This window comes from Haemaphysalis longicornis, unplaced genomic scaffold, assembly GCF_048455015.1.
Source record: "Haemaphysalis longicornis isolate Haplotype H1 unplaced genomic scaffold, Haemaphysalis longicornis Haplotype H1 scaffold_2, whole genome shotgun sequence".
Taxonomy (NCBI): domain Eukaryota; kingdom Metazoa; phylum Arthropoda; class Arachnida; order Ixodida; family Ixodidae; genus Haemaphysalis; species Haemaphysalis longicornis.
Genome location: NW_027526295.1, coordinates 148,590,472 through 148,612,278, shown reverse-complemented (window position 1 = coordinate 148,612,278; position 21,807 = coordinate 148,590,472). Strand labels below are relative to the sequence as shown.

The window sequence follows — 21,807 nt, the reverse complement described above, 5'->3', positions numbered from 1 at the left end:
GGCGGTGGTCGACTATTGGGAGACGCGGCAGCGATAGGTTGACGCGCGCTGCCACACGTCTTTACTTACGCTGGCAGCACTGCCTCAGCGACTTCATGTACTGGGCGACCTTGGTGTTGCATCGGCTCTCCAGATGGAGGATGTCCCGGCGGCAGATCTCGGCCTCCCTGGCCAGTTGCAGGATCCTGGTCATGCCTCGAGAGTACGAGTTGGAAGGCAGCAGCCGCGAAATATGGAGCAGTATGAAGATCGCCGGCGCCCACCACTCGCTCTGGATATCGTCGGCGTAGTGCTCCATGAACACGGATCCGAGGCAGCCCGCCGCAGCTGTCGGAGATTACGGACAAATAAATCGGCCGGTGACCTAGAGGCCGACGGATGGCTTGTGAACCGCGAGCCCTATCTTAAGAGATTAATGTGCCCGTATATTGCCAAGCAAAAAAAACATTCGACCAAGAGGCTCTGGTATAGAAGTTTACGCTACAGGTTTTTTAAAGACAATAGGTTTTCTTGAGCTACTTAACCAGAATCTTTTGGGGTGTCGGGCTGTCTGCCTATCTGCTGATTTCAACCGCCCGGTCAAGTAACAGTTGAAAGAATCCTTAAATACGAAGGAAATTTGAAAAAAAAAAACGCTTCAAACGATTAAAAGTGTCAAAATTGCTCACAATCGTCCTTATTATTCAGCGCAATAAAGAAATATCAGGAATATGCTAGCTAAAGTGTTAGTATACAAGAGGGAGACAAAGCAATATGAACAACGGAACTCACAGACTTCGATGCATGCTGCGCTATCTGGCTGTAAAATTTACAATCCCTGCACATGCGAAGCTTTTTTTGAGTGTTTCAGTACACGGTCTACCGTTTACTCTAATGCCTGCTCGACAGGGTGATGCTGAATATTCGTTTGTTGTTCCCTGGCTCTGCTGTTCGTTAACACCGCTACACTGCCAGTCGAATTTCCGTAGGCAGCATTCATCACTTCAGACATATTCATTTAGGGGCCAAGCCACTTAGGGGCTCGAGCTGTCGGCGTCTCCTGTTGTCGTCGTCTGATGTAGAGACTCTACTAAAACACCGGGACACTCGTTTTCCACGCCTCGCGCTAGATGGAAACGCGTATAAAAGACACGGCTATAATTGATAAAACTAATTCGAAATAAACTAACATGATTTAAAGATTTGTGGAGCGCTCCCTGTCCTTTTCAGCGATCGTGAAGCCCAAGATAAGCTGTCTGTAGACGTGTTATAATTTTACACTCAGGTACCCAGAGGCTCTCGAGGCTCGGCCTGATCGGTTTGGGTTGTCGGTCGAAGCAAGGAAACACATCCGTACTTGGTGCCGGGGCCTCGATCGCCGAGATCGAGCCCCCAGGGTGAGGTGCGCGCATTGCATTGCGCTCTCGGTGGCCTCTCACTACCCCGAACTGGGCAGATTGGGCATGCAAATTGCTAACGTCCGGTTCAACGCAACAGAGGGCACCACTGCCTTAGCAGGCACGTGATGGCTCCGCCACCGGCGCTTCTCCGGAGCCCAATCAGCGCGCGCCGTGTGAAGAGAGACTTACAATCTTTGAATACACTTGCACACTGCATGCTTCGCCCCTTCCAAGGTTTCACGGTAGTGGAGATGGCCAGGGAGTTTTTTTTTTTTTCGAGATTCATTCGCATTTGACGGCGAAAAAACCAACCATACTCTCATTCTTGACTTAAAACTATAAAAAGATGTCCCAGGCTCTAACACGGCTCAGCCGAGTTATATCGAGCGAAAGCAAAAACATGAAGCCTGCAACTCGATTTCGACATGATCGAAGCGGTCTGGAAAACTCGGACGACAACAAATAATCCGTCACGAGCAGAATGGCATAGCTCTGCGCGCCTTCAGGCTGTTAGCCACAATACGTTAGGCCTAATATCCAACTTTGAGATTAATGACGTTAGGCCTTTCGTCACATATTGGTGCTTGACACCTTAAACCAGCACCCACTCAAACATTTGCTCACACTGGACGCCAAGCAACAAGTACCGATTCGCGTCGTACACCCCAAACCCAAGCGTTAGGACTATGCACCCGAGGGTTTCTGGGGGTATTGTAGAAAGTCGTGCTACCTCCAGAGTAGCACATTCTCGCAGTGTGGGATTGCCAAACAAAGATCCATCTCGAGAAAGCTTAGTGTTCAACCATCGTCGTCGAGTGTGCATGATTTTTTACAATACCAAGGGGAAAAAGTGCGCGTTAAAAGCAATGTTCATAAACGCGTGATAAAAGCAAGCAAATGAGTTAGGTTCCTGCAGATTCAAGCAGAAAAAAAACAAAGGATAAAAAGACGAGCGCTGTTTGATCAGATTGGGAACGAGCAGTGCGAACGCTGCAAATTAAGTTGTGTTGAACAAACCTGTATGGTATCATCATGTGAATAGCTGGATGGGAGCAGTATAGCGTGCGGTGTGCGAGAGTGGGAGACGAGAGATAGTTAATCGGCAGATGCGCTAAAGATTACCGTCTTTCGACGACAGGTGCAGCGATCCAAGAAGGGGTTATATGTTTTTGGTGGAGCAATACAAGGAAAATCTACGGTGATGATGAGCGGGAACTGCAAAGTCAGTGCGCATCGAGAAAAACGGAGTGGCTGGGGTTACGAGCACCTTGACGAAGATAATGATAGAGTAGTTGAACTGAGTTAGCTTTAAATAAGTATTGTTCCGAGTGCAGTAGACATGATGTACGCAAATTTTAAACACGGCCGTGCGCGCATGCAGGGCACGTGGGCTTGCCGACATCGTATGTTTTGCAGTACCAATCGGCAGCTCTACTCGATACATGATCAGCGCAACCGGGCATGGGAGTACTACTCACATATCAAAAACGTCCCGATGGCCAGAGTCGTGAAGCCGGCCTCCGGTCTCGTGAACATGAAGGAACACAGATAGATGATGGGCAGGGCAGCGTAGCCATGGAGGCAGTTGAGCGAGAATATCAGCTCTGCGAAACAAGAGCGCCTCGGAGAATGAGAAGAATAGCGGGCTTGTAGTGCACTATTCATGCCGTTAGGTTATTTAGCGCGATTTTAGCGCGATCAAGCAACTCTCTATAGCACATGGCTCATTTCCTTCAGTGGTGAACTGTCTGTTGTGCTTCCGTGTTCCAGCTAGTGAAACTCGCACCCGCGACGCCACTCGTGCATCTGTTTAAATTCGCTTGAAGCATCACGCAACAGGTTTCTCACAGCTAAGTTGAAGTTTTCCGAACTGGCAAAGATTGTTAATCGCTATCAGTTTTAGCGGAAGTATCGCACTCTGGAAGAGCGCGCTTTTCTATCCTCTATCGAGCCCTTTGTAGTGCTGCGGAAAGGAACATTGCTTTGGTTCAGGACGATGATCATTGTACTTCCGCGAGAATCTTAAACCTTCACTGTCTTGGCTGCCTCGATACGCGCACTCTGGGATGCATGATGGACGGTGTAACAACACTGCATTCCATGCGGGCGCAACGCACTTGTCTTCATCGCAGCTAAAAGCGCCTCCTCTTAGTGGAGCATCAGCACTAAGCGATGGCATTGTCTATTATTACAGAGACCGTCTGCAGGGTAATCGGACAGCTTGACATATATCAATCACCTTCGCCTTTCTCTTCTCTATGTAGCAGAGGCTTTTCAAAGGGTTAAAGACTTATTCAACGCGCATCCACAAACGCAAGTGCATTTTTCTGTTGTCTGCGCTGGGAGCCCCATGCACTGTAGCCAAGCAAGCCGACTGTCGGTAACGCACATGTACAATTATCAGAAATAATTGAATGATGTATTGATATGTAATGATTGGTTAATTTTCTGCAGGTGATATAGCGGCGAGACACGCAATTTTGAACGCAATCAGCACGAATGCACTCGGAGTCCCCGTATGACACGCTGCGGGCCGCTTCAAGACAGAACAAGCCGTTCTTGGACGGAATGGAAGTGACGGTAGTTTCTTGAGCAGTGAACAGTGATTTCACACGTAATAATAGTGCGTTCCCTTAACTGCTCTGACGGTCGTTACAAGCAACGTCATTTGCGAAATGTTACTCACGGATGTCGTGACCAGTCAAGTATTTGGACTGAAAGAACGCAATGGGTGGCAGAACCAGCAGCGCCGTGCCCATGTAGAACAGGAAGTCGAAAGCGTAGTTCGTGAGCCAGTACAGCAGTGGGCTCATGCCCATGACCATGTGCAGGTGCTTCACCTGCAATCGCAGGCAGCACCGCCATGTCATTCCGTGTATACGGGTCCCAATAAGTTCACAACTGCCTTCGCATTGTATGCTGATATGAAGGCATGGTTCGGAGTTGGTTCAAGCGCCAGTACAATGGCTTGCGTTTGTTTGCTCGCATCCTTCAGCATTTAAAAAATAATGAAGGCCAAAAATAACGTGATCATGCCCACCACTCAGTTTCCGCATGTATTGTGCAGGCAGCCTGGAAAACCTCCTTGACCCGGTCATTTCGAGGTGGGAAGCTACAGGATATTTTTCCGTATGGCTAAATGACAGCTCCAGATACGAAAGCTCAAAGACGTGCAGGGAGGTGTTCTGGAGGCCCGTCTGGATGTGGAAAGCCCCAGAGATGCACTGTTCTGTGATGCCTCAGAGACATCGGTTCAATTATAATAATGCGCGGCTTCTTTATGGATCTTGTTTTGGTTGTTTTTCGCGCAGCCTGCATTAATAGAAGTGCCGAATCCTCGCTGTCCAGAAGTGTACATAACCCAGTGTCTTACTACAGTACCGCTCGAGGAGCAGATTTAACATATCCCAGCAGGATGTTTTTGCGACACTAAAGTGTTATGAATGGCACTCACGGTATTTATGTCTCTCATAACCACAGGAGCGCCGCTACACAATATTTACATGCCGTGAACGCGCACGACTTGCGCGCGCATTCTTTTTATTGCTGTAGTAAAATACTCGCGGGAGACCCATCACGCAGGAATATGAAGTACGGCCCAGCATTCTACACAAATCAGTTGAACTTGCGCTTTCGTTTTATGGTGTGTTCGATTTGACTCGATTCGATGGTGTTTTATTATTCACACAAAAAAGAACATGCAATCTTTATACCAGGAGGAGGTCCCGAAGTAAGATTACAAAACGTAAGAAATAAGATTTAGTAAGATTACTAAAATTATCAGAGCCATGAACCATGTATCATGTGCGCTTGCTTTGTATTTATTTTCCATTTACTGTTTTTTTTTGCTTTTCTACCTTTTCCTGTTACATCCCCGCTCTTGACTGCTCTTGAATTGAAATGTATCCCACACTTTGTTCCCCCCCCCCCCCCTATGTAATGCCCTTCGGGGCCTTACGGGTATCTGAATAAAAAAAAAAGAGGCTGTAGGGGAAGCTCTTATGTGCTAGGGCGACCCTCTGTATGCCTTGCCGATTTATAAGACTGCAATCAAAATTACTGTTTGGCGTCCATTGCAAGCACTTCATTCGGACAAGGTTTTCTTTGACGAATTATTGCGCAGAACAAAGCACTGATTTTCCTCCTTTAGATTATTCCCATTAAGTTTTAATGCTGGTTTGCAGCACTTCTTGCTTCAAATACCCTTCGTTTCTAAAATCGCAACTCAAACTGCGACTCCAATTAATTACAATGTTTGTTCTAGCTTCATAAATTCAACAGTTCTTGATCGAATTGGCTCAGCTGCAAGTAAAAAACGATGCGTTTTGCTCCCCATCACAGCCCCCTTGTGCCGTATGGCACTGTGGTCCAGTTCCGAATGCCCGAACTAAGCCGGGCTCTCCCCGAGAGGTGCTCACCTGCAGCGCCCTCTCGGCGATGGGGAAGAGAACGAAGTTGCTGCACATGAGGCTGGAGCACAGGGGAAAAAAGATGGACCGGAGGACCTTGGGCAGCAGCTCCCGGTACGTATTCTCCTCGGCGTACTCGGCAGCATTTTTAGGCACCAAGTCTCCGATTCCATGTCTCGTGACCTCGAAAGCGAACTCCGCGCGTTCCTTTCCAGTCACGTTTCGTAGGCGAGCGTTGTTGTAGAGGGTGGTGACCAGGAGGGCCGTGTGCTGGATCTCACCGTTGTACCAGAGCACGGTCCTGGGAAGGAACATCGCACGGCAGTGATTTTGGCGGCTGTCTAGGAGCATGGAGATCGAAGATTGCTAACGCTGTAAGTGGGACTCTTACCCCTTCTTCGCTGTCATCTGCAGACCAAAGTGTTCGTCGAAGACATACTTCGCCAGCGTCTCCTTGGATGTCTTGAGTAGTGTCCTGGTTATGTCGACGCTGGTGTCAAGCGTCTCGAATTCGACGTTTTGAGTTTTCAGCAAGGGCATCAGCTGCTCGTTGAAAAAGCGCTCCTCCGTGTCGGCCTGTACGAATGCCTGGAAATAATTTACAAAAAAGGCAGGAAGTACGCTGCGAAGTTTCAAGCAAAACCCTCAATCCCCCAATATCCCTCATGGTGTATACGCTAACGTTCCTTGTGTTGTGTTCAAGCTCATCCGCAACGGGTCATCTCGTATTTGCTGTTGAGAAAACACTAACACGCCTTAAGATTTAAGGAGTGACGTATATTTTACGTTACAGAAGTAATTCGGCTTCTAACATAAGATGGTGGTCTAGCTGCCGGAAGCATGTTATAATGGTCCCAAATTATCGTTCTCAGTTATTAGGGACACCTATCAGGAACGGGTTGATAGATAATCTTTATGTTACACATAGCTCGTTGTTATGAACGAAACATGTAATCGGTCTGTGTTCAATGAAGGAGCGAGGCCGGACACGGCGAGGAGCCTGATCTGGGCTGGTAGCTGTAACCAGCCTTCCCTGCGAACCCTTTGACGACTTCACTGAGAGTGGAGCGCAAACTGCGCCGCACCACAACAAATTCTTTCTTCGGCTCTTCTGCCGGGCTGCATTTGAAATAGAAAGTTCTAAAGCACCCCAACTAGGATGACAAGCTGGAAAAGTATAAACTTAGGTGCTCGTGAAAATAACCGTCTCACACTTTTACGGAGTTGTTAAGTTCTCATAAACGACAGTTTTGCAATGAATACCAGTTTCTTTTTTCTCCAAAACAAGGCATTGGCGAAACGATTAGGTGGCTCCTTCAGCAAAAAACAGATTTGTAGAAATGCAGGTGAAATTTTATTTGGTTTCAACATGTCATGTGGTTCCACCACCACCACCCCACCATCCTCGTCATCACCGTTATCGTCATTATCACCATCATGAAATTTATGTTCAGTGCGGGATGAAGAAACTCTAGCCCTAGGAGGTTCCGCGCAATACTGCGCCAGGGGGGGTGGGGCTTCTTGTAGGATAGAGTGAATGCTGTTTGTGTTGCAAGTAACGTTCCCGGTATGGTACCGCCCATCTGGTGGGGCCTCATCTGGCGTCCTGGTGGGTTATACGGGAGATGTGAACCTGGCAGGGGCTGCAATCGTATGCAGAAATGCCTCAGTGGCTAGGGTGCTGTGCTACTGAACTCCAGGACGCGGGTTTGATTCCCGGCCGCGGTGGCCGCCTTTCTGATGGAAGCGTAAAGCGAAAACTCCCGTGTGCTCGAGATTTCGGCGCACGTTAAACATCCCCACCTGGTCAAAATTAATCCAGAGCCCTCTACTACCACGCGCCTCATCGCCTGTCTAGCGTGGTCACGTTGAACCCCTCAATCAATCAAACCCATCCTATGCAACCCCGTGCGCGAGCGCGATAAAACCATGTGGGAGAGGAGAGCTAAGTAAAGGAAGGGAGCGATGAAGTCTCGCAGCAAAGCGCACGCGCAGCCAGCTACGGCGTGAAGCCCAGATGAACCGATAACAGCGGGCGGAGCTGCGGCGGTGCGGTAAGATTAGCGTCAACGTAACTGTAGCTAACGCCGGCAGCTCGTTACTTATAAATGGGTAGGCCACGTGTCATATCTTAGTCCATGGCCTACAGGAGGTGATGCTTGGTCATATCTTGAAGGTCTTGTGCAGCGACGTTTCGGCCGGGGTCTGACGTCTCAGCATGCGCACTTCGACGGTGACCCGTTTATGGGGGGGGCGTGGGGAAGGGCGGTCAGGAGGAGGGGGGGGGGGGGGGGCCTCATGCGCATTCGGTATTCAAGCACGCACACTCCGATGACACGTCGTTGTCCTGGGGGAATTTCATTCATTCATTCATTCATTCATTCATTCATTCATTCATTCATTCATTCGATCGATCGATCGATCGATCGATCGATCGATCGATCGATCGATTGATTGATTGATTGATTGATTGATTGATTGATTGATTGATTGATTGATTGATTGATTGATTGATTGATTGAATCGATCGATCGATCGATCGATCGATCGATCGATTGATTGATTGATTGATTGATTGATTGATTGATTGATTGATTGATTGATTGATTGATTGATTGATTGACTGAAGAGTTTAACGCGCGGACGCAACGCAGGCGATAAGGTGCACCGTAGTGGATGGCTACGGATTATTTTGACCACCTGGGGATTTTAACGTGCGCCGAAATCTCGTACACACGGGCGTTTTTGCTTTTCACCTCCATCAAAAAAGCAGCCGCCGCGGCCGGGAATCCAACCCGCGACCTCGTGCTCAGCAGCGTATAACGCCTTAGCCACTGAGCCACCGCGGCGGGTGTGCTGGGAGAATTTCAGCGTGGACGTCAGGTCGCACTGCCTGATGCGACCGGACGTCCACGGCAGTACGACGCCAACGACGCGGGAAGGAAACAGACAGCCTCATGTTTGTCCACCGGAGCAAAACTGTTGTCCTTCCACATTTCACTCAGCTAATTAGCTAGGAAGGGTGCTTAACCACAAATTACAAGTAAACGTGGTCTGGTTCCTGCTATCCTTGACTGCGTCCAGCTTCGCTGGTCATCGTTCTTCACAGAGTAGAAGGGCATTGAATTATTTTTATTACACGCTGCCTCTACCAATAAAGTCATTTCTCTCTTTCTCTCTCTCTCGTACAATTTGCGCATTTTGATGTCTCTGAATAGCATTGGATATACGTGATTTTACAGTCCCTCTTACATCGTAAGTATGCGAAATGTTACCAGCTTTCTTGCGTGTAACGATTAGTATCGGATGTTTAAAATTTATAGGAACTCCTCCCTACATATATTTATTTAAGCAATATCACAGACATTGGATGGGTCAGGTGAGTACTTATGGCCATATTGGCCTACACCCCAATGAGCTCACCTAGTAGACTTACTATCCGACGACCCTAGGTGACAACCGCGTAGGGTGTGTTCAAAGACGTCTCAGCGCACTTTGGTGACGAACGCTTTGCGCTAATACCGTATGAGCTGTCGATCGATCGTAAAAGGAAACTCAAACTTTGCCGAGAATGACGTAAACTCATGTAAAAGGTTCGGAGAGCGCGTACGTTGGCGGAGTCACGTCACCAGAGCAGGTGCAAATATCGTGGGTGGTAAAGCCGTTGCGAACCAACGGGTCCTTCAAACAAAGGCACAGCGGTTGTTGCGTGCGCAGTTCCAGGCAGCACAGAAAGTTAGTGTCCCATGACCGGTCCGTCTACGGCCGCCTTCTGGCACGTCCGGCCAGCATCCAGGTACTTGCAGCCACTGATAGTGCGTTGAACAGTCGATATTCGGCCACCAGCACTTCGGTATTTCTCCGGCCGCCTGTGTTCAGACACAACGGCAGGTACCCGGATGTCATATATTGTTACATGGCGGCAGTAACGATGAGACAGTGGAACGATGTATTTACAGCTTATTTACATGGCGGCAAAGCCTGAGCCCGCGCAGGCAGCGCGCACCTAGAGATCTTCTTCGTCGTCGTAGGCTGGGATCACAAACCACGCTGCATTATCCTTGCCATCGTCTTTTCGTAACATGGCCCCCCGGTTGAAAGCGACCGCCCCGGTCGACGCCGCAGTAGTAGGTTATGTGGCGAGGACGAAAGATGAGATGGCAATGTACACTGAAGTCCTTGCCGCCACATGGGATGATGACGTCGTTGGTGATGCCTGGTCCCGCGACACGATCTCCTCAAGGCACCGATGAAACGTCTGAGGTAGCCGGAACCACGTCGGACTACTGGGCTGGGGACACGGCATCTTGTGTTGGCCACGCCTCGTCTCGTCTGGTCACGGCAGGTCTGGATGGGCTGGTCACGGGCTGGGGACACGGGGCGGGGGACGTGGTCGAGTTCAGGTCGCGTAAGGGCTGGGGCTGACCGGCGCGGCCCGCTTTCCCTCGACGACTGCTCTTGCGCCGAGACGTTGCGAATCGATGACCAGGGTGGCGATGAGACGACCCGCACACTCCACCAAAATGTTACGTGGCGGCAGTACAGACGACATGAACGATGAGACAGTGGAACGATGTATTTACAGCTTATTTACATGGGGGCAAAGCCTGAGCCCACGCAGGCAGCGCGCACCCAGATATCTTCTTCGTCGTCGTAGGCTGGGATCACAAACAACGCTGCATTATCCTCTTCATCGTCTTTTCGTAACAATATATAGTTTACTTTCGGCGGTCGATGTTCAGAAAAAGAACGGCCGACGTACGGCTTTAGGGCATCCGTTTTTCTTTCGGGAAGCGCTGTTCACCCGAAGCATGGCAAGCGACCGGCCACAGAATATTCGTATTCTTGTGGCAGTTGGTCTTCAGAAGGAGACCGGCCGGAGTGCGGCTGCCGTGCATTCGCTCTTTCAGCGGTGAACCGCGCGTCCGGCGGCAGAATATTCGTTTTCTTCGGGCATCCCTGTTATAAGGGAGACCGGCCGACGTACGGTCCCAGAATGTACGTTTTTCTTTCGGTTAGCGGCCTTCATCCGAATTACTGCAAGCTAACGGCCGCAGAATATTTGGCAACCGGTGTTCTGGAGGAGACCAGCCGACGTAAGGTCTCTGCTTATCCGTCCTTTTTTCCGCAAGCGGTGTGTACAGCCGAACAACGGAACGCCTCTGGGTGCCGAGAACATTTACGCAACTGCTGTTTAGAAGCGGACCGGCCGGCGCACGACGGGTTTTTTAGGGAGCTGAACGACGTAGACGTGTTTTTCATCCGCTCGGTGTTTATACGCCTTAAATTAACGGACTTCGTTTGTCAAGTAGTAATCAGGGGTATTAGTTGAACCGAAAAGGGGCAAAGACCCAATGGACATTACGAGTTAACCTTTGAGGCCATGGGAATGTCATTTATTGCCGCAAGAAGTCTGTGCCACACGAACGGGTGAGGTAAGCCTCGCCAGTCATAGCGCTACCGCGCCTCGCCCGCCGGCCTCGTCGTCGCATCAGCGCGAGGCTATGCGCCCCCTCGAGAAATGGAGAGCATTGGAGACATCGACCGGGCAGGAATGTCCGACCCGAGATGGCCGTGGTTCACCAACAATAACTGGCCTACAAGGGCGTCGACTAAGCGGTCACCACGAAGGAGCTCAATCGGCGCCATGTCAAGGAATCACCCCCAAAGAAAGGCAAGGGCGCGAAAAAGCGCAAGTTTCCGGCAATATAAATAATGGTGCAAAAAACAATGGGGCAATATGCTGTTCGTACTAAATATACCAGAGGCTGAGCTCGTGCATTTGTAGGCTCAACACAGTGCCCTGCACTGTTTCTTCGTCTGATTTTATGACTGCCTATTTAAAAACAAATGTTATCTGATATAACAACAGAGCCGTGTCAATGACGAAGCGTGGATTTGAAATTACTTTCGGTGTTTGAATCTGAGCTCAGCTTCACTTGAGATATGACACATTTGGTTAAACATACCAGCAGCCTAGCCAAAACGTATTTGGTCAGGTTTTTTATTTATCAATGCAGGTTGTTGAGGTCGCGCATAATTTAGCTCCAGCAATAGATAAGCGTAAAGTAGTTGACTGTATTTTCGTAGACTACAAAAAAGCATTCGACGTTGTTCCATTGCCTGGCTATAAACTGAATGAATCTATTATTGCATGGATAAACTGGATAAGCCAGTATCTCCCTCTAAGACGGCAGTCGGTCGTTCTCAACGCTTTTCTTTTGGATATGTTCCCTTGACCTTATGAATTCCACAGGGCTCAGTTGTGGGCTCTCTGTTGTTGCTGTTATGTATAAGTGATATCACTATTGGCCTCAAATCTTCGTTGTTTACGGATGACTGTAGTTTACAGTACTATAGAGAATGAACGTGATTCCGAATACCTGCAGCACGATTTGAATCTCATAGCGTCATGGTGTGCCGATTCGTAAATGTCGTTGAATGTTAAAAAGTGCGTTAATGTCACCTTTACAAGAAAACGTTCATACCAATTGAACAAGTATAGCGTTAATGACGCTTCTTTAAAAACGGCGAGGGAATATAAATAACTAGCAGTTTGTTTAACGAGTCGTTTGAGGTGAACTAGGTACGTTCACGACACAAAAGTTAAGGCTGCACGTGTGTTGGGTTTTCTGAGACAAATTTCAGTGAGCCTCCCCCTAACTTGAAAAAAATCACTCAATCAGTCACTTTGGTTCAGTTTTTTTACGGGCAAAAAAACTGATGATGGCAAGAAAAACAACCGTATTCCTCTCATGTGCACTCAATGTTGGGGTACGCATGTGTTTGCTGGGATCTGTACACCAAAGAGATGGTCGATACGCTCGAACACATACAGAATAGGGCATTGGGATTCGTTTTAGGTAATTGGGATCGTCAACTTAGCACGAGGGAAAGTTAAAGTTAACTTAAATGGTAAGACATGAAAGATAGCAGGCGAAACGTTAGGTGTAAATTCTAGGGGCGAAGCGCCTTAGAGGCTGGGGCTCTTGGCGTCACCTGTCGACATAGTCGTAATCGTCGTTCGTCTCATGTAGTCAGGGTACTAAAACACCGGAAAGTCGTTTACGCCTCGCGATAGAACGCAACGCGCACTAGAAAAACACCGGGACAGTTGTTTACTACTCCTCGCGCTAGATAGCTTCGTGCTTCAAAGACGAGACAATTTTGCAGCAAAGCTGTATACCTGTACCCCCCAACGGTTTCAACTTCGTTGGCAAAAACGCCAAGGCGCCAAGCGCAATTCTACATACCCCAAAGTGAAACTAAATCGTAAAGTAATTTTTTATCTTTCCTTTAAAGGTGACGCCTTGCGCAATTCATTTTTTCTTAGATCAATACGAGTGAAACTATCTTCCACATACGATTGTATTCATTGTTTATAATGACGATTTTTACTGAGCTTTGAAGAATTATTTTGTTATTTGGTCTCAAATTTGATGCAAACTTATGTATCGCCCTCCTGTAATGCACGCAAAGGCGAAGCAGGTATAAAAAAATAGAGACCGGGCGAAAATGCCTATTTTTGGGCATCGTTTATCAAATGGGAATAGCAGGGTACAAAGATTGGCCGCGTATCTGATCCTTTCGTTGGAAATGTCGACGGAAGACGATAGTCGACGTTTGCACCTGGCAAAAAATGCATCCCTTCGCTTTCCCGCTCACCTCTCATGCTGTTCCTCTCCTGTCTCGTTCCTTTCAAGGTAACACACCAGAGGTTTGCTCAAGTCAATTCATTTTTACCGCCTTCCACTGCTCTAAGCCTGGTGCCTCGATGCAAGCGCTGCCGTATGGCCGAGACGCGTGTGAATCGCAGAACTCGACTAAAAGATAGAGTTTCATACTAATATATTGCCGCAAACCATACATTGGGTTTGTTTATTTGTGTTTTGCTTTTACCGCCCGGCTGCGCCGGTCTGTGTTATCTCTGCGCCAAGGGAAGCGCGTGTTCCATTCTTTCTGTGCCGCATGTATTATCTGTTGTGATAGGGAGAGCATTCCGATCTAACGTGAACAGCCCAGAATAATCTTCTTGGATCTACTATGTTCTCGATGCGAGTCGACGTTTCGAGAACCACGCGCGCCAAAAGATAAAAAGCCTGCAGTGCGGACGCCGGGGCATTCGATTCGACGACACTCGCCTGTGCAAGTCACTTTGTTGACCGCTGCTTCGCCGCCTCTGTATTCTTTTGAGTTGTTAGGGGAGCACAAGTTCGCTCCAATAAACGTGTTTCTCATTCAACACAACTGCATCGTCCTTGTCTTCGTGACAATATACTAGAGGGAAATCTGGCGCTGCATTCGCGTGCCGCCGTGGGCGGCGCCATTGCAGCTAGCGACGTTCCTCGCTTCCTTGGCTTGGTTAGCCACATGGCTTCTTTTTCGTCTTGAAGCCAAAAAGGTAGCATTGTTCTTTTGTTCATCATCCATGAAGCTTCTAAATAATCCCTGACAATTAAATCTTTCTGGAGCTTTAATTTTATAATAACGGAACAAATTTTATTAATCTTCTGCAGTAATATTGTTGCATTTTTGCAGCCAAAGCCAACTTTTCAGCCTGTTCGTGAGCCATGCCAAGGACAAGTGGAACGTACCTGCCGAGTACATGACGGCACGCTCGCTGAAGCGCGGCTCCCCTAGACAGTGGCGCGGCTCCCCTCTAGTGTATATTAGTATGAAACTGTATGTATAGAACCCTGTTGCCCTACTCCACGAGCGTTGCAAGCGGAACGCAGAACCTATCTAGTGGAACCTTTCGTTGCTGTTGCCGTTTGGATTTTGTGAATTCCGCCAGGTAGCGCGGGCTACAGCAGGCGCCGGTTTTCTTCTGGTAATGTAGTATTTTAATTTTTGCTATCACAAAGAGCAAGCATTCATAATTTTTTTAGTAAAAAACACTGTGAAAATCACTCATGTATCGATTTTCTTCCTTATATTCTCGTAATGCATTGTTCCTGTTCAACAATGTAGACAAGTATGAACCTTAACATCAGACTTGGACGATTACATTTGGCTGCGAGTACATAAGACTATTGTGCAGCACCTGGTTTACTTTGGCCGGCTGGCTGAATCGAGTGACACAAAGACAGACAGACAGACAGACAGACAGACGAACATTTTCCCGTTCAAGTAGCTTAAGAAAGGCTATCGTCTTTAAAAATTGTTTTCCCTCATTATCAATTGCCGTAACAAAAAGGGACTAACACGCAGCCATTGACGCTGCTGGAAGTGCGAAAACATGGCCACTGGAGCGGTTAGAGAGCATGGCACGGCTGACACTGTTTTCGACTGGCGTGCGAGAAATGCCATGTTATACTCCAAGGATGGAGGGAGTTGCGTACATAGGGCCCAGCCGCAAGTTCGCCTCCGAGGAATTAGCCTTACGCATTCGAACACAACCAATAAAATATTGATTATGTTTATTTCGTTGCAGTGTGCAAGGTTTGCTGTAGGCGTCCTACCATTGATATGTTATTGGTTTGAAACCAATTATAAAGCTTTAGTCTTACGCCTTTCCTTGCGTGAACTCGAATTTGGATAGAACTGCCGCCACCAGAAGCAGGGCGTCGCAAGACGTATACAATTTGTTTTAACGAAGTAAGATATTAAGAGAAAATTGAGTTATTTTGAACTGTTAAGTGGTATGCACGTAACTCAGGGAAGCATAAAAAATAGATTGACAATGAAGGTACTTGTTTTACCTCTCCTAGAATCAGCCTTGTGAAAGGTCATCAGAAAAGTTTATCGAGTACAAAATTTTTCAGAAAAAGGTCAAAAAGTGGACATACTTTATGTGTGAAGAAAATATGAAATGTTCCTGAGTGTTTTGCGGAGTACCGATAGACGAAATTATAGCGGCTGCCATTCCTTCCGAGGATTGGCAGGGAAATGCCCATCGTGGCGGCCAGGCAGTTTCTTCTTCCGCGACAGATGCCGAAGGTTAAACTAGACCAAGTGCATAGGACTTTACCTGGCCGTTTCCCCTCCTGTATTGTTCTTGCTATGTGCTCAAGGGTAGGAAAATGTCCCAGACCTGCCGGCAGCCTCGCACACGGCCGGGCGATTCGCGCTCCTGCGCTCTAACCCAGCCGTGCCTCGCAGAAACCGCTTCACAGACGCACTGAAGAGGGCGCACTGGTCTCGCACGAGCGGGTTCCTCTCTTTCCCGCTAAGGGAGGGACAGGTAAGTGAGCCTTATGCCGCTGATGACTAGCTGACGACTGCTTTGCGCAACCCTAAAATTAGCGCGGTGACGGCACTGACACTCTGCGGCGAGGCCGTCAGAACGTTCTGACGTACTGCGACGTTGCGCGCCCTGAATGCGATTATACCTCCATCAGGGGAAGAGTTTTTTAAGGGGCGATGCACCTTAGGGGGTCGGGCTTTTGCAGCTCCGATCGCCCACCTTTTATCGTCATGGTAAATTAAGTGGTCAAATGATGGTCACAAACCAAGTGTATGATGTGTAAAACCGGTTCAAAATGGACTAAGATGATAACAACAAATGAATAACAACAAATTAATAACAACAAATTGTTGAATTCTGCTTCGGAAATGTTTTTAAACACCAGATTTTTTTCCTGTAAAGCCCACTGTTTAGAATGCTGTGGCGTGTGACATGAAGACAACTTACGGCCGCTGTCACTCATTTAATTTCTTAAATACGGTTCAACGCAAGAGAGGACGCCACCGCCTCAGCAAGCGCGCGATTGCTCCGCCCACCGGCGCTTCTCGGGTGTCCAATCAGCGCGCGCCGTGTGGCGAGACGGAGGCTTACAATCTCTGAATACACTTAGACAGTTTGTAGCGAGCAGTTAGGCCCGCCATGGCTAGATGGCGCCAGCGCCGGACTTCCCGAAAAATATGGAGAAAGACTCTCGCTTACTAAGCAGAAGAAAAGTGCCTCTCCTACTCCACACAAGGAATTAAATGCTATAGAAGCTCAAATCCTAAGGCAAATATAAACAAACACGTACCCACCTAAATCACGACTGGAAAAAAATGTTCCGCCATTCCTTCCAAGAAACGTGCGCAAAATGCGTAGAGATAGCCACGCTATTTCACGCAACCTGAGCGTGCCCGCACATCTGGCCCAGGAAAACAATAGTATATAGATTAATCCTATCGAGACAGGGAGGCAGCCCTTACCAGCTCATCTCTTGAAGATCAGCCGTTACATATGGAGCCCTGAACGTCGGGCCCCACCCATGAACTCCCTCTCAACTTTTCATACCTTTCCCCTTCCCCCTTCTTCTCACAACAACAACTACTACTAGTACTACTACTACTACTACCACTGCTGGCCTTTCCCACTTTCGGTTTCGCCGTAGACTCCCATTTTGCGCTCGAAGTGCGCCGTCAGAAAAATGAGTTAAGCATGAATATTGCGAACGCAGTCGGAGCTCTTGTTGGTCGTCGCGAAATGGAACAGAACGTTCGTGGAAGCGCTCAAATGCACGGACGCATGTGAAGTATCCGGCACGGCACCACCAAGCGTGATTGAGTTATTCACTCCTCACAGGTTTCGTCCAAAGGCCCCATGTGTCACGCCTACTGACAGCACGATCAGGCGAAGTGTGGAAATGCAGAGAAAAAAAAACGTTAACGATTACAACTGCGGCTCGGAACGTATGCTCAGTCTGAGCCCTGAGCGAGCATCACGCACCTTGGGAAGGCCTTTCTCGAGAACACTATACTATCTGAAATCTTTAGCGATACATTCTGCTGCGAAAGTCATTAAAGCTGATTATTATTTTCAATTATCAGCACATATTATTGGTCCCCGCAGCTAACCCCGTACTCCTCGGCCCTTTGGGGTGGCCCAGCGGATACGTTGCGCGTTTCACGTCCTAAATCACGTCCTAAATCCTTCCAACCACATTTTAAATGCAGAGCATTTCCTTAACTCACATTTAGCGTCCGCCGTCCGTCCGCAACAGCTCAGCGCGCAGGTGCGCCCTCTCCCCCACTCCTCCTCTCCCGCATCACGCTACCCTCCTCGCTCTCAACAACAGGTCCGCACCCCTCCCCCTATACTATATAAAAAAATAATACTTATCGGCGCCTGGTTTCGATCCCACGACCCTGCGGGCGGAACGCAAGGTACAGGGTGCCCTACCCACTGCGCCACAAAGCCGACACAGAATCAAAGGCTACGAACGCGCCTTATATCCTTGACTCATTCAAACTACGTCAAGAAGCTGCTGATACAACGCATTCACTACCTGTGGGCGGAACGCGAGGTACATGGTGCTCTTCCCACTGCGCCACAAAGCCGACACAGAATGGGAGGCTACGAACGCGCCTTATATCCTTGACTCATTCAAACTACGTCAAGAAGCTGCTGATACAACGCATTCACTACCACCAACTCCCCAAACACTAAACGTTAACGCAATACACCCACCCCCTATGCGACGAATTTACTCGAGTCCCCCTCGCGGGGAGATGGGCCCAATTTTTTTTTTCTTGAGGCGCGCACTTCCAACACCTGCTAGTGGGCTCCTTGCCCCCTCGCCACTTTCCCTCACGCCTCCAGGTTTCTTTTGGGACGACAGACTGATAACACTCGGCTTAAACTCAGCCTAAAAAGGCCCATTACGTGTGTATGCGTGCGCGCATACTTGCGCTGACCAAGACTTCGAATAAAAGCCACGGAGTTTCTCGTCACAAATTTGAAGTTCATGGCAGTTCAGATCCAATGCGATGGAGAACTCGTTTCAGGGCGCTAGAAGGTCAATAAGACAGACGGGAATTTACTGAAAGCCAGTAAAAAATCGCCTGCGCGTCTACTAGTCGCAGTATTATATTTACCTTCGAAAAGACGAGCACATCGTTGAACGTGTATTGCAGCGTGTCGCCCACGTTCTCCACCGAGTGCCCAGTGCTCTTTAGGGCCATGCGCTCCAGGAAGAAGGCCAGGGAGAGCAGCAAGAACGGCATCACCCAACTGAAGAGCGGCATCTTCTTTTCGCGAAGGACGTGGATCGTACGCTTCACCAACACAGCCCAGACGAGCGAAAGGACGCCCGGCTGCGTCGTCTTCATCGAGGCAACCACGCTGGCCACCGCCTCTGCGATCGCGGTTCACGAATGTTCACGACGTCGGTGCGGTGGCCTCCGAATATAATCCCCATTGAAGCAAAAGCTAACGGTTCATTGTTCAAGCGCGATGAGCTTTTTTTACTCATATACGGAGACCCGCAGGTGGGCTTAAGTAAACCGCAGAGCTCCAACACGAAGGGCTTCTTCAACCGAGGAGCGCGATGTAATTGATCTTGATTCTAGAAGGCCATTTGAGCTTAGACTTCCCTTGCATCACATTCACAGAGGCGCCCAAAGCGCTTGGTGTAGTCACACCCGTCGCGCCGTATTGCATTCAATGAACAAAAATGCCGAATTTCGAGCAATTACACTCATCCTGCTAACATCAATGGTAATAGTACGTCCGTCGAGAAAATACAGCTGCAGCCAGTAAATCCACATGCCACCATAATCCAACGTGTCTTTTCTTCTCCCGCCCCAACATAGCCATCAAGCAATGCGTCCAAAAAGGGGTAATTATATATACGGCTTTCGATATTTGAAGTTCCTTGATTGGAACTTTGGTTATTTTAAGTGATGTAGTGGTCCCGGCAATTTGACGCGCAGTATAGTGGAAGAAAATGCTCAATAGTTCGAAGATAAAACAAACTGTATTGTTTAATTGTAAGTTATTACTAATAAACAGCATTAAAGTGACCGTCATTTCTCGTTAAAATAAAAAATTTGCAGCGCAAGAACGGCTCAGTAATCTCTGGTGTTTCCGGTGCCACCGCATATGAGGCACTGCACAGTTTACAGCTCGGCAAGTCAGTTGACACTTGAGCCATCATACGCACCGCTCTCTTTTGATGTCATCAACCCACTTTGTTGCGCAAATTAATCGCCGTACGAGCAAATCGTGTGCTGGAACCTTCATGCTGCGATTTTACTCTTAAGCCCACCCTATCATGGCATTCCGCATTGAAAGCCGAGATTCTGGACAAAATCGAGAAGGGAGGCCTGTTAAGGACGGATGAGCATTCTGTTCTCGTGTTCTGTGCTTAATTGAAAGACAGTGACGTCCCATTGGATTTCGTATTAACGGCAGTCGACTTTGCTTCGTATGTTCTAGCGTGTCCACCTACTTTACACGAGCCCGGGGCATAGTAACCAAGCCCTTATTTTTCGTTATGGTGCCCTTTTCGCATTTCTACTGTGCATTGCTGCGAAACCTTAGAGGAAAAGATGTAATCTGTGTTAAAAAACTTCGTCGTGATACGTGACAAAATCATGACGAAAACAAAATTCCTCCCAAAGAAGGGAAACTACAGTTAATTGGCGACTCAAGAAATCCAAGCAGTGCCGTGCGAAAATTTCGACATAGATGCGCCCTTAATGCTTACTCATTATGAACGCATTCCAACAGAAACAAGTTCGAAAAAAATTATGCGCCCTGCGTCTCACGATAACGATGGTTGAACGCGTAGCTTCATCGTGAGGGAAACGTTGACCAATCCCACACTGCCAGTGTGGCCTACTCTGGAGGTATGCACCGCTATTCTAAAATAACGCCAGTAACTCTCTGGTATGCACTCCTTAGGCCTAACGTTTTAGTTTGGGGTCTACGGTGTAATGGGTACATGCTTGGCGTACAGTGAGTTCGTTTTCGAGTGGGTGCCGAATCAAGTTGTTAAACCTCAAAATGTGGCTTTAGGCCTACCTTCCTCAACCTCAAAATGCGACGTTAGGCCTGACGTCCCTCTGCTAGGAGCCTTACGGCGTGCAGAGCAAAGTCATCTTCCCCATACGACGACCTGTGGGCAGCGGCTCTCGTTTACATCAGCACATGGCGTTACGTTAGGTCTATATATGTCACGCCGTTGCACGCCTGTGTCATATCCTCCCTTTGCTACCCATTAACCTTTAGTAAAAGGAGCCTAACGGAGCTATCGCCAAGCTTCGCAGAGAAGCGTTTTAAGTTTTTTACAGATGACTTTCGATACGGACATCATCAGTGAGAGTGAAAGCTTCGCTTTAAAAAGTCAATTCAAATAGAGCCGGACCTCCTGTACTAGGGTTCAGAGGTAGCATTCTGCGCTTTTCGCAAGGATGAATATGTCTCACCTCATATGCGTCAATACATTCGTTCTGCTTACCACTAAAACACATATAAGTCAGCTGCCAGTAACAGAGTAGCGCTTCCAGCAACCATATCCCCAATCCCACACCTTTCCTTTCGTGAAGCGGGCACATTTTGCGCAAACCGCGTAAAGATCGGGGCGAGAACCGAGGTATGGGTTTCAAGATGTCGCGAAGGCCTATTTTAAGGCCTCCTCACTTTTAGCGTCGAACTCCGACCCGTCTTCAGAATCCTTGCCAGTTGCTTGAGCCACCCGCTTCCCAGCTTTGCGATGAACGTGCTGCTCGTCGCCTACTCGGTCGAGGACGTCTTCTAGTGATGTCATGTTGACTCCAACGGATTCCATGCCCAAAGTTTGGCCCCACTTCTCAATCTCCTGCGACAAAAAAAAAAGCAGTCTATGTGGTACGTGGCAAGTTATAAGTGGGACGCGCTTCGAAACTTGGAGCACAGGGACGACTTCTAAACAGCGTGAAAAGACTCAGGAAGCTTAAGAAAGAGCCCTGCCACCAAACTAAGTGTTTATGGCTTTGCAAGCCCTGTAAATACCCAAGCTAGTAAATACATAAAAAAGACATTCGGAACAATCTGAGAGAGAAATTGGCGGACCCCACGCATATGTGGGAACCGACGTAAAACGGAATGTTTTATTTGTTTACGCTCTCAATAATGTCAGCGGGCTGAACTGCACAATAAATTCCTAGTAGGACCATTTGAAATGATCGTGCACAAGTGTCGCGGCATAATTTTGGTGAGAGGAAAGTGCGTGAGACATTTTCGCTCCGCTTGTCTCTTTATATATATACCATTTTCTTTTGTATAAGTAAAGAAAATACTGACGCAACTACTATCCTGT

The 21,807-nt window shown here is 48.2% G+C and overlaps 1 protein-coding gene across 1 annotated transcript in view; it reads right to left on the bottom strand.

Moving 5' to 3' along the window:
• Window positions 1-21,807, bottom strand: part of LOC144167435 (phospholipid-transporting ATPase ABCA3-like) — a 66,251-nt gene that overhangs the window by 29,283 nt on the left and 15,161 nt on the right. The window contains exons 5-11 of the mRNA XM_077696698.1: window positions 21,150-21,327; window positions 18,602-18,861; window positions 6,180-6,376; window positions 5,798-6,089; window positions 4,066-4,219; window positions 2,858-2,983; window positions 70-327 (exon numbers count right to left, since the gene is read on the bottom strand). Coding sequence (XP_077552824.1) covers window positions 70-327; window positions 2,858-2,983; window positions 4,066-4,219; window positions 5,798-6,089; window positions 6,180-6,376; window positions 18,602-18,861; window positions 21,150-21,327 — 1,465 coding nt within the window. The remainder of the gene's footprint in view (window positions 1-69; window positions 328-2,857; window positions 2,984-4,065; window positions 4,220-5,797; window positions 6,090-6,179; window positions 6,377-18,601; window positions 18,862-21,149; window positions 21,328-21,807) is intronic.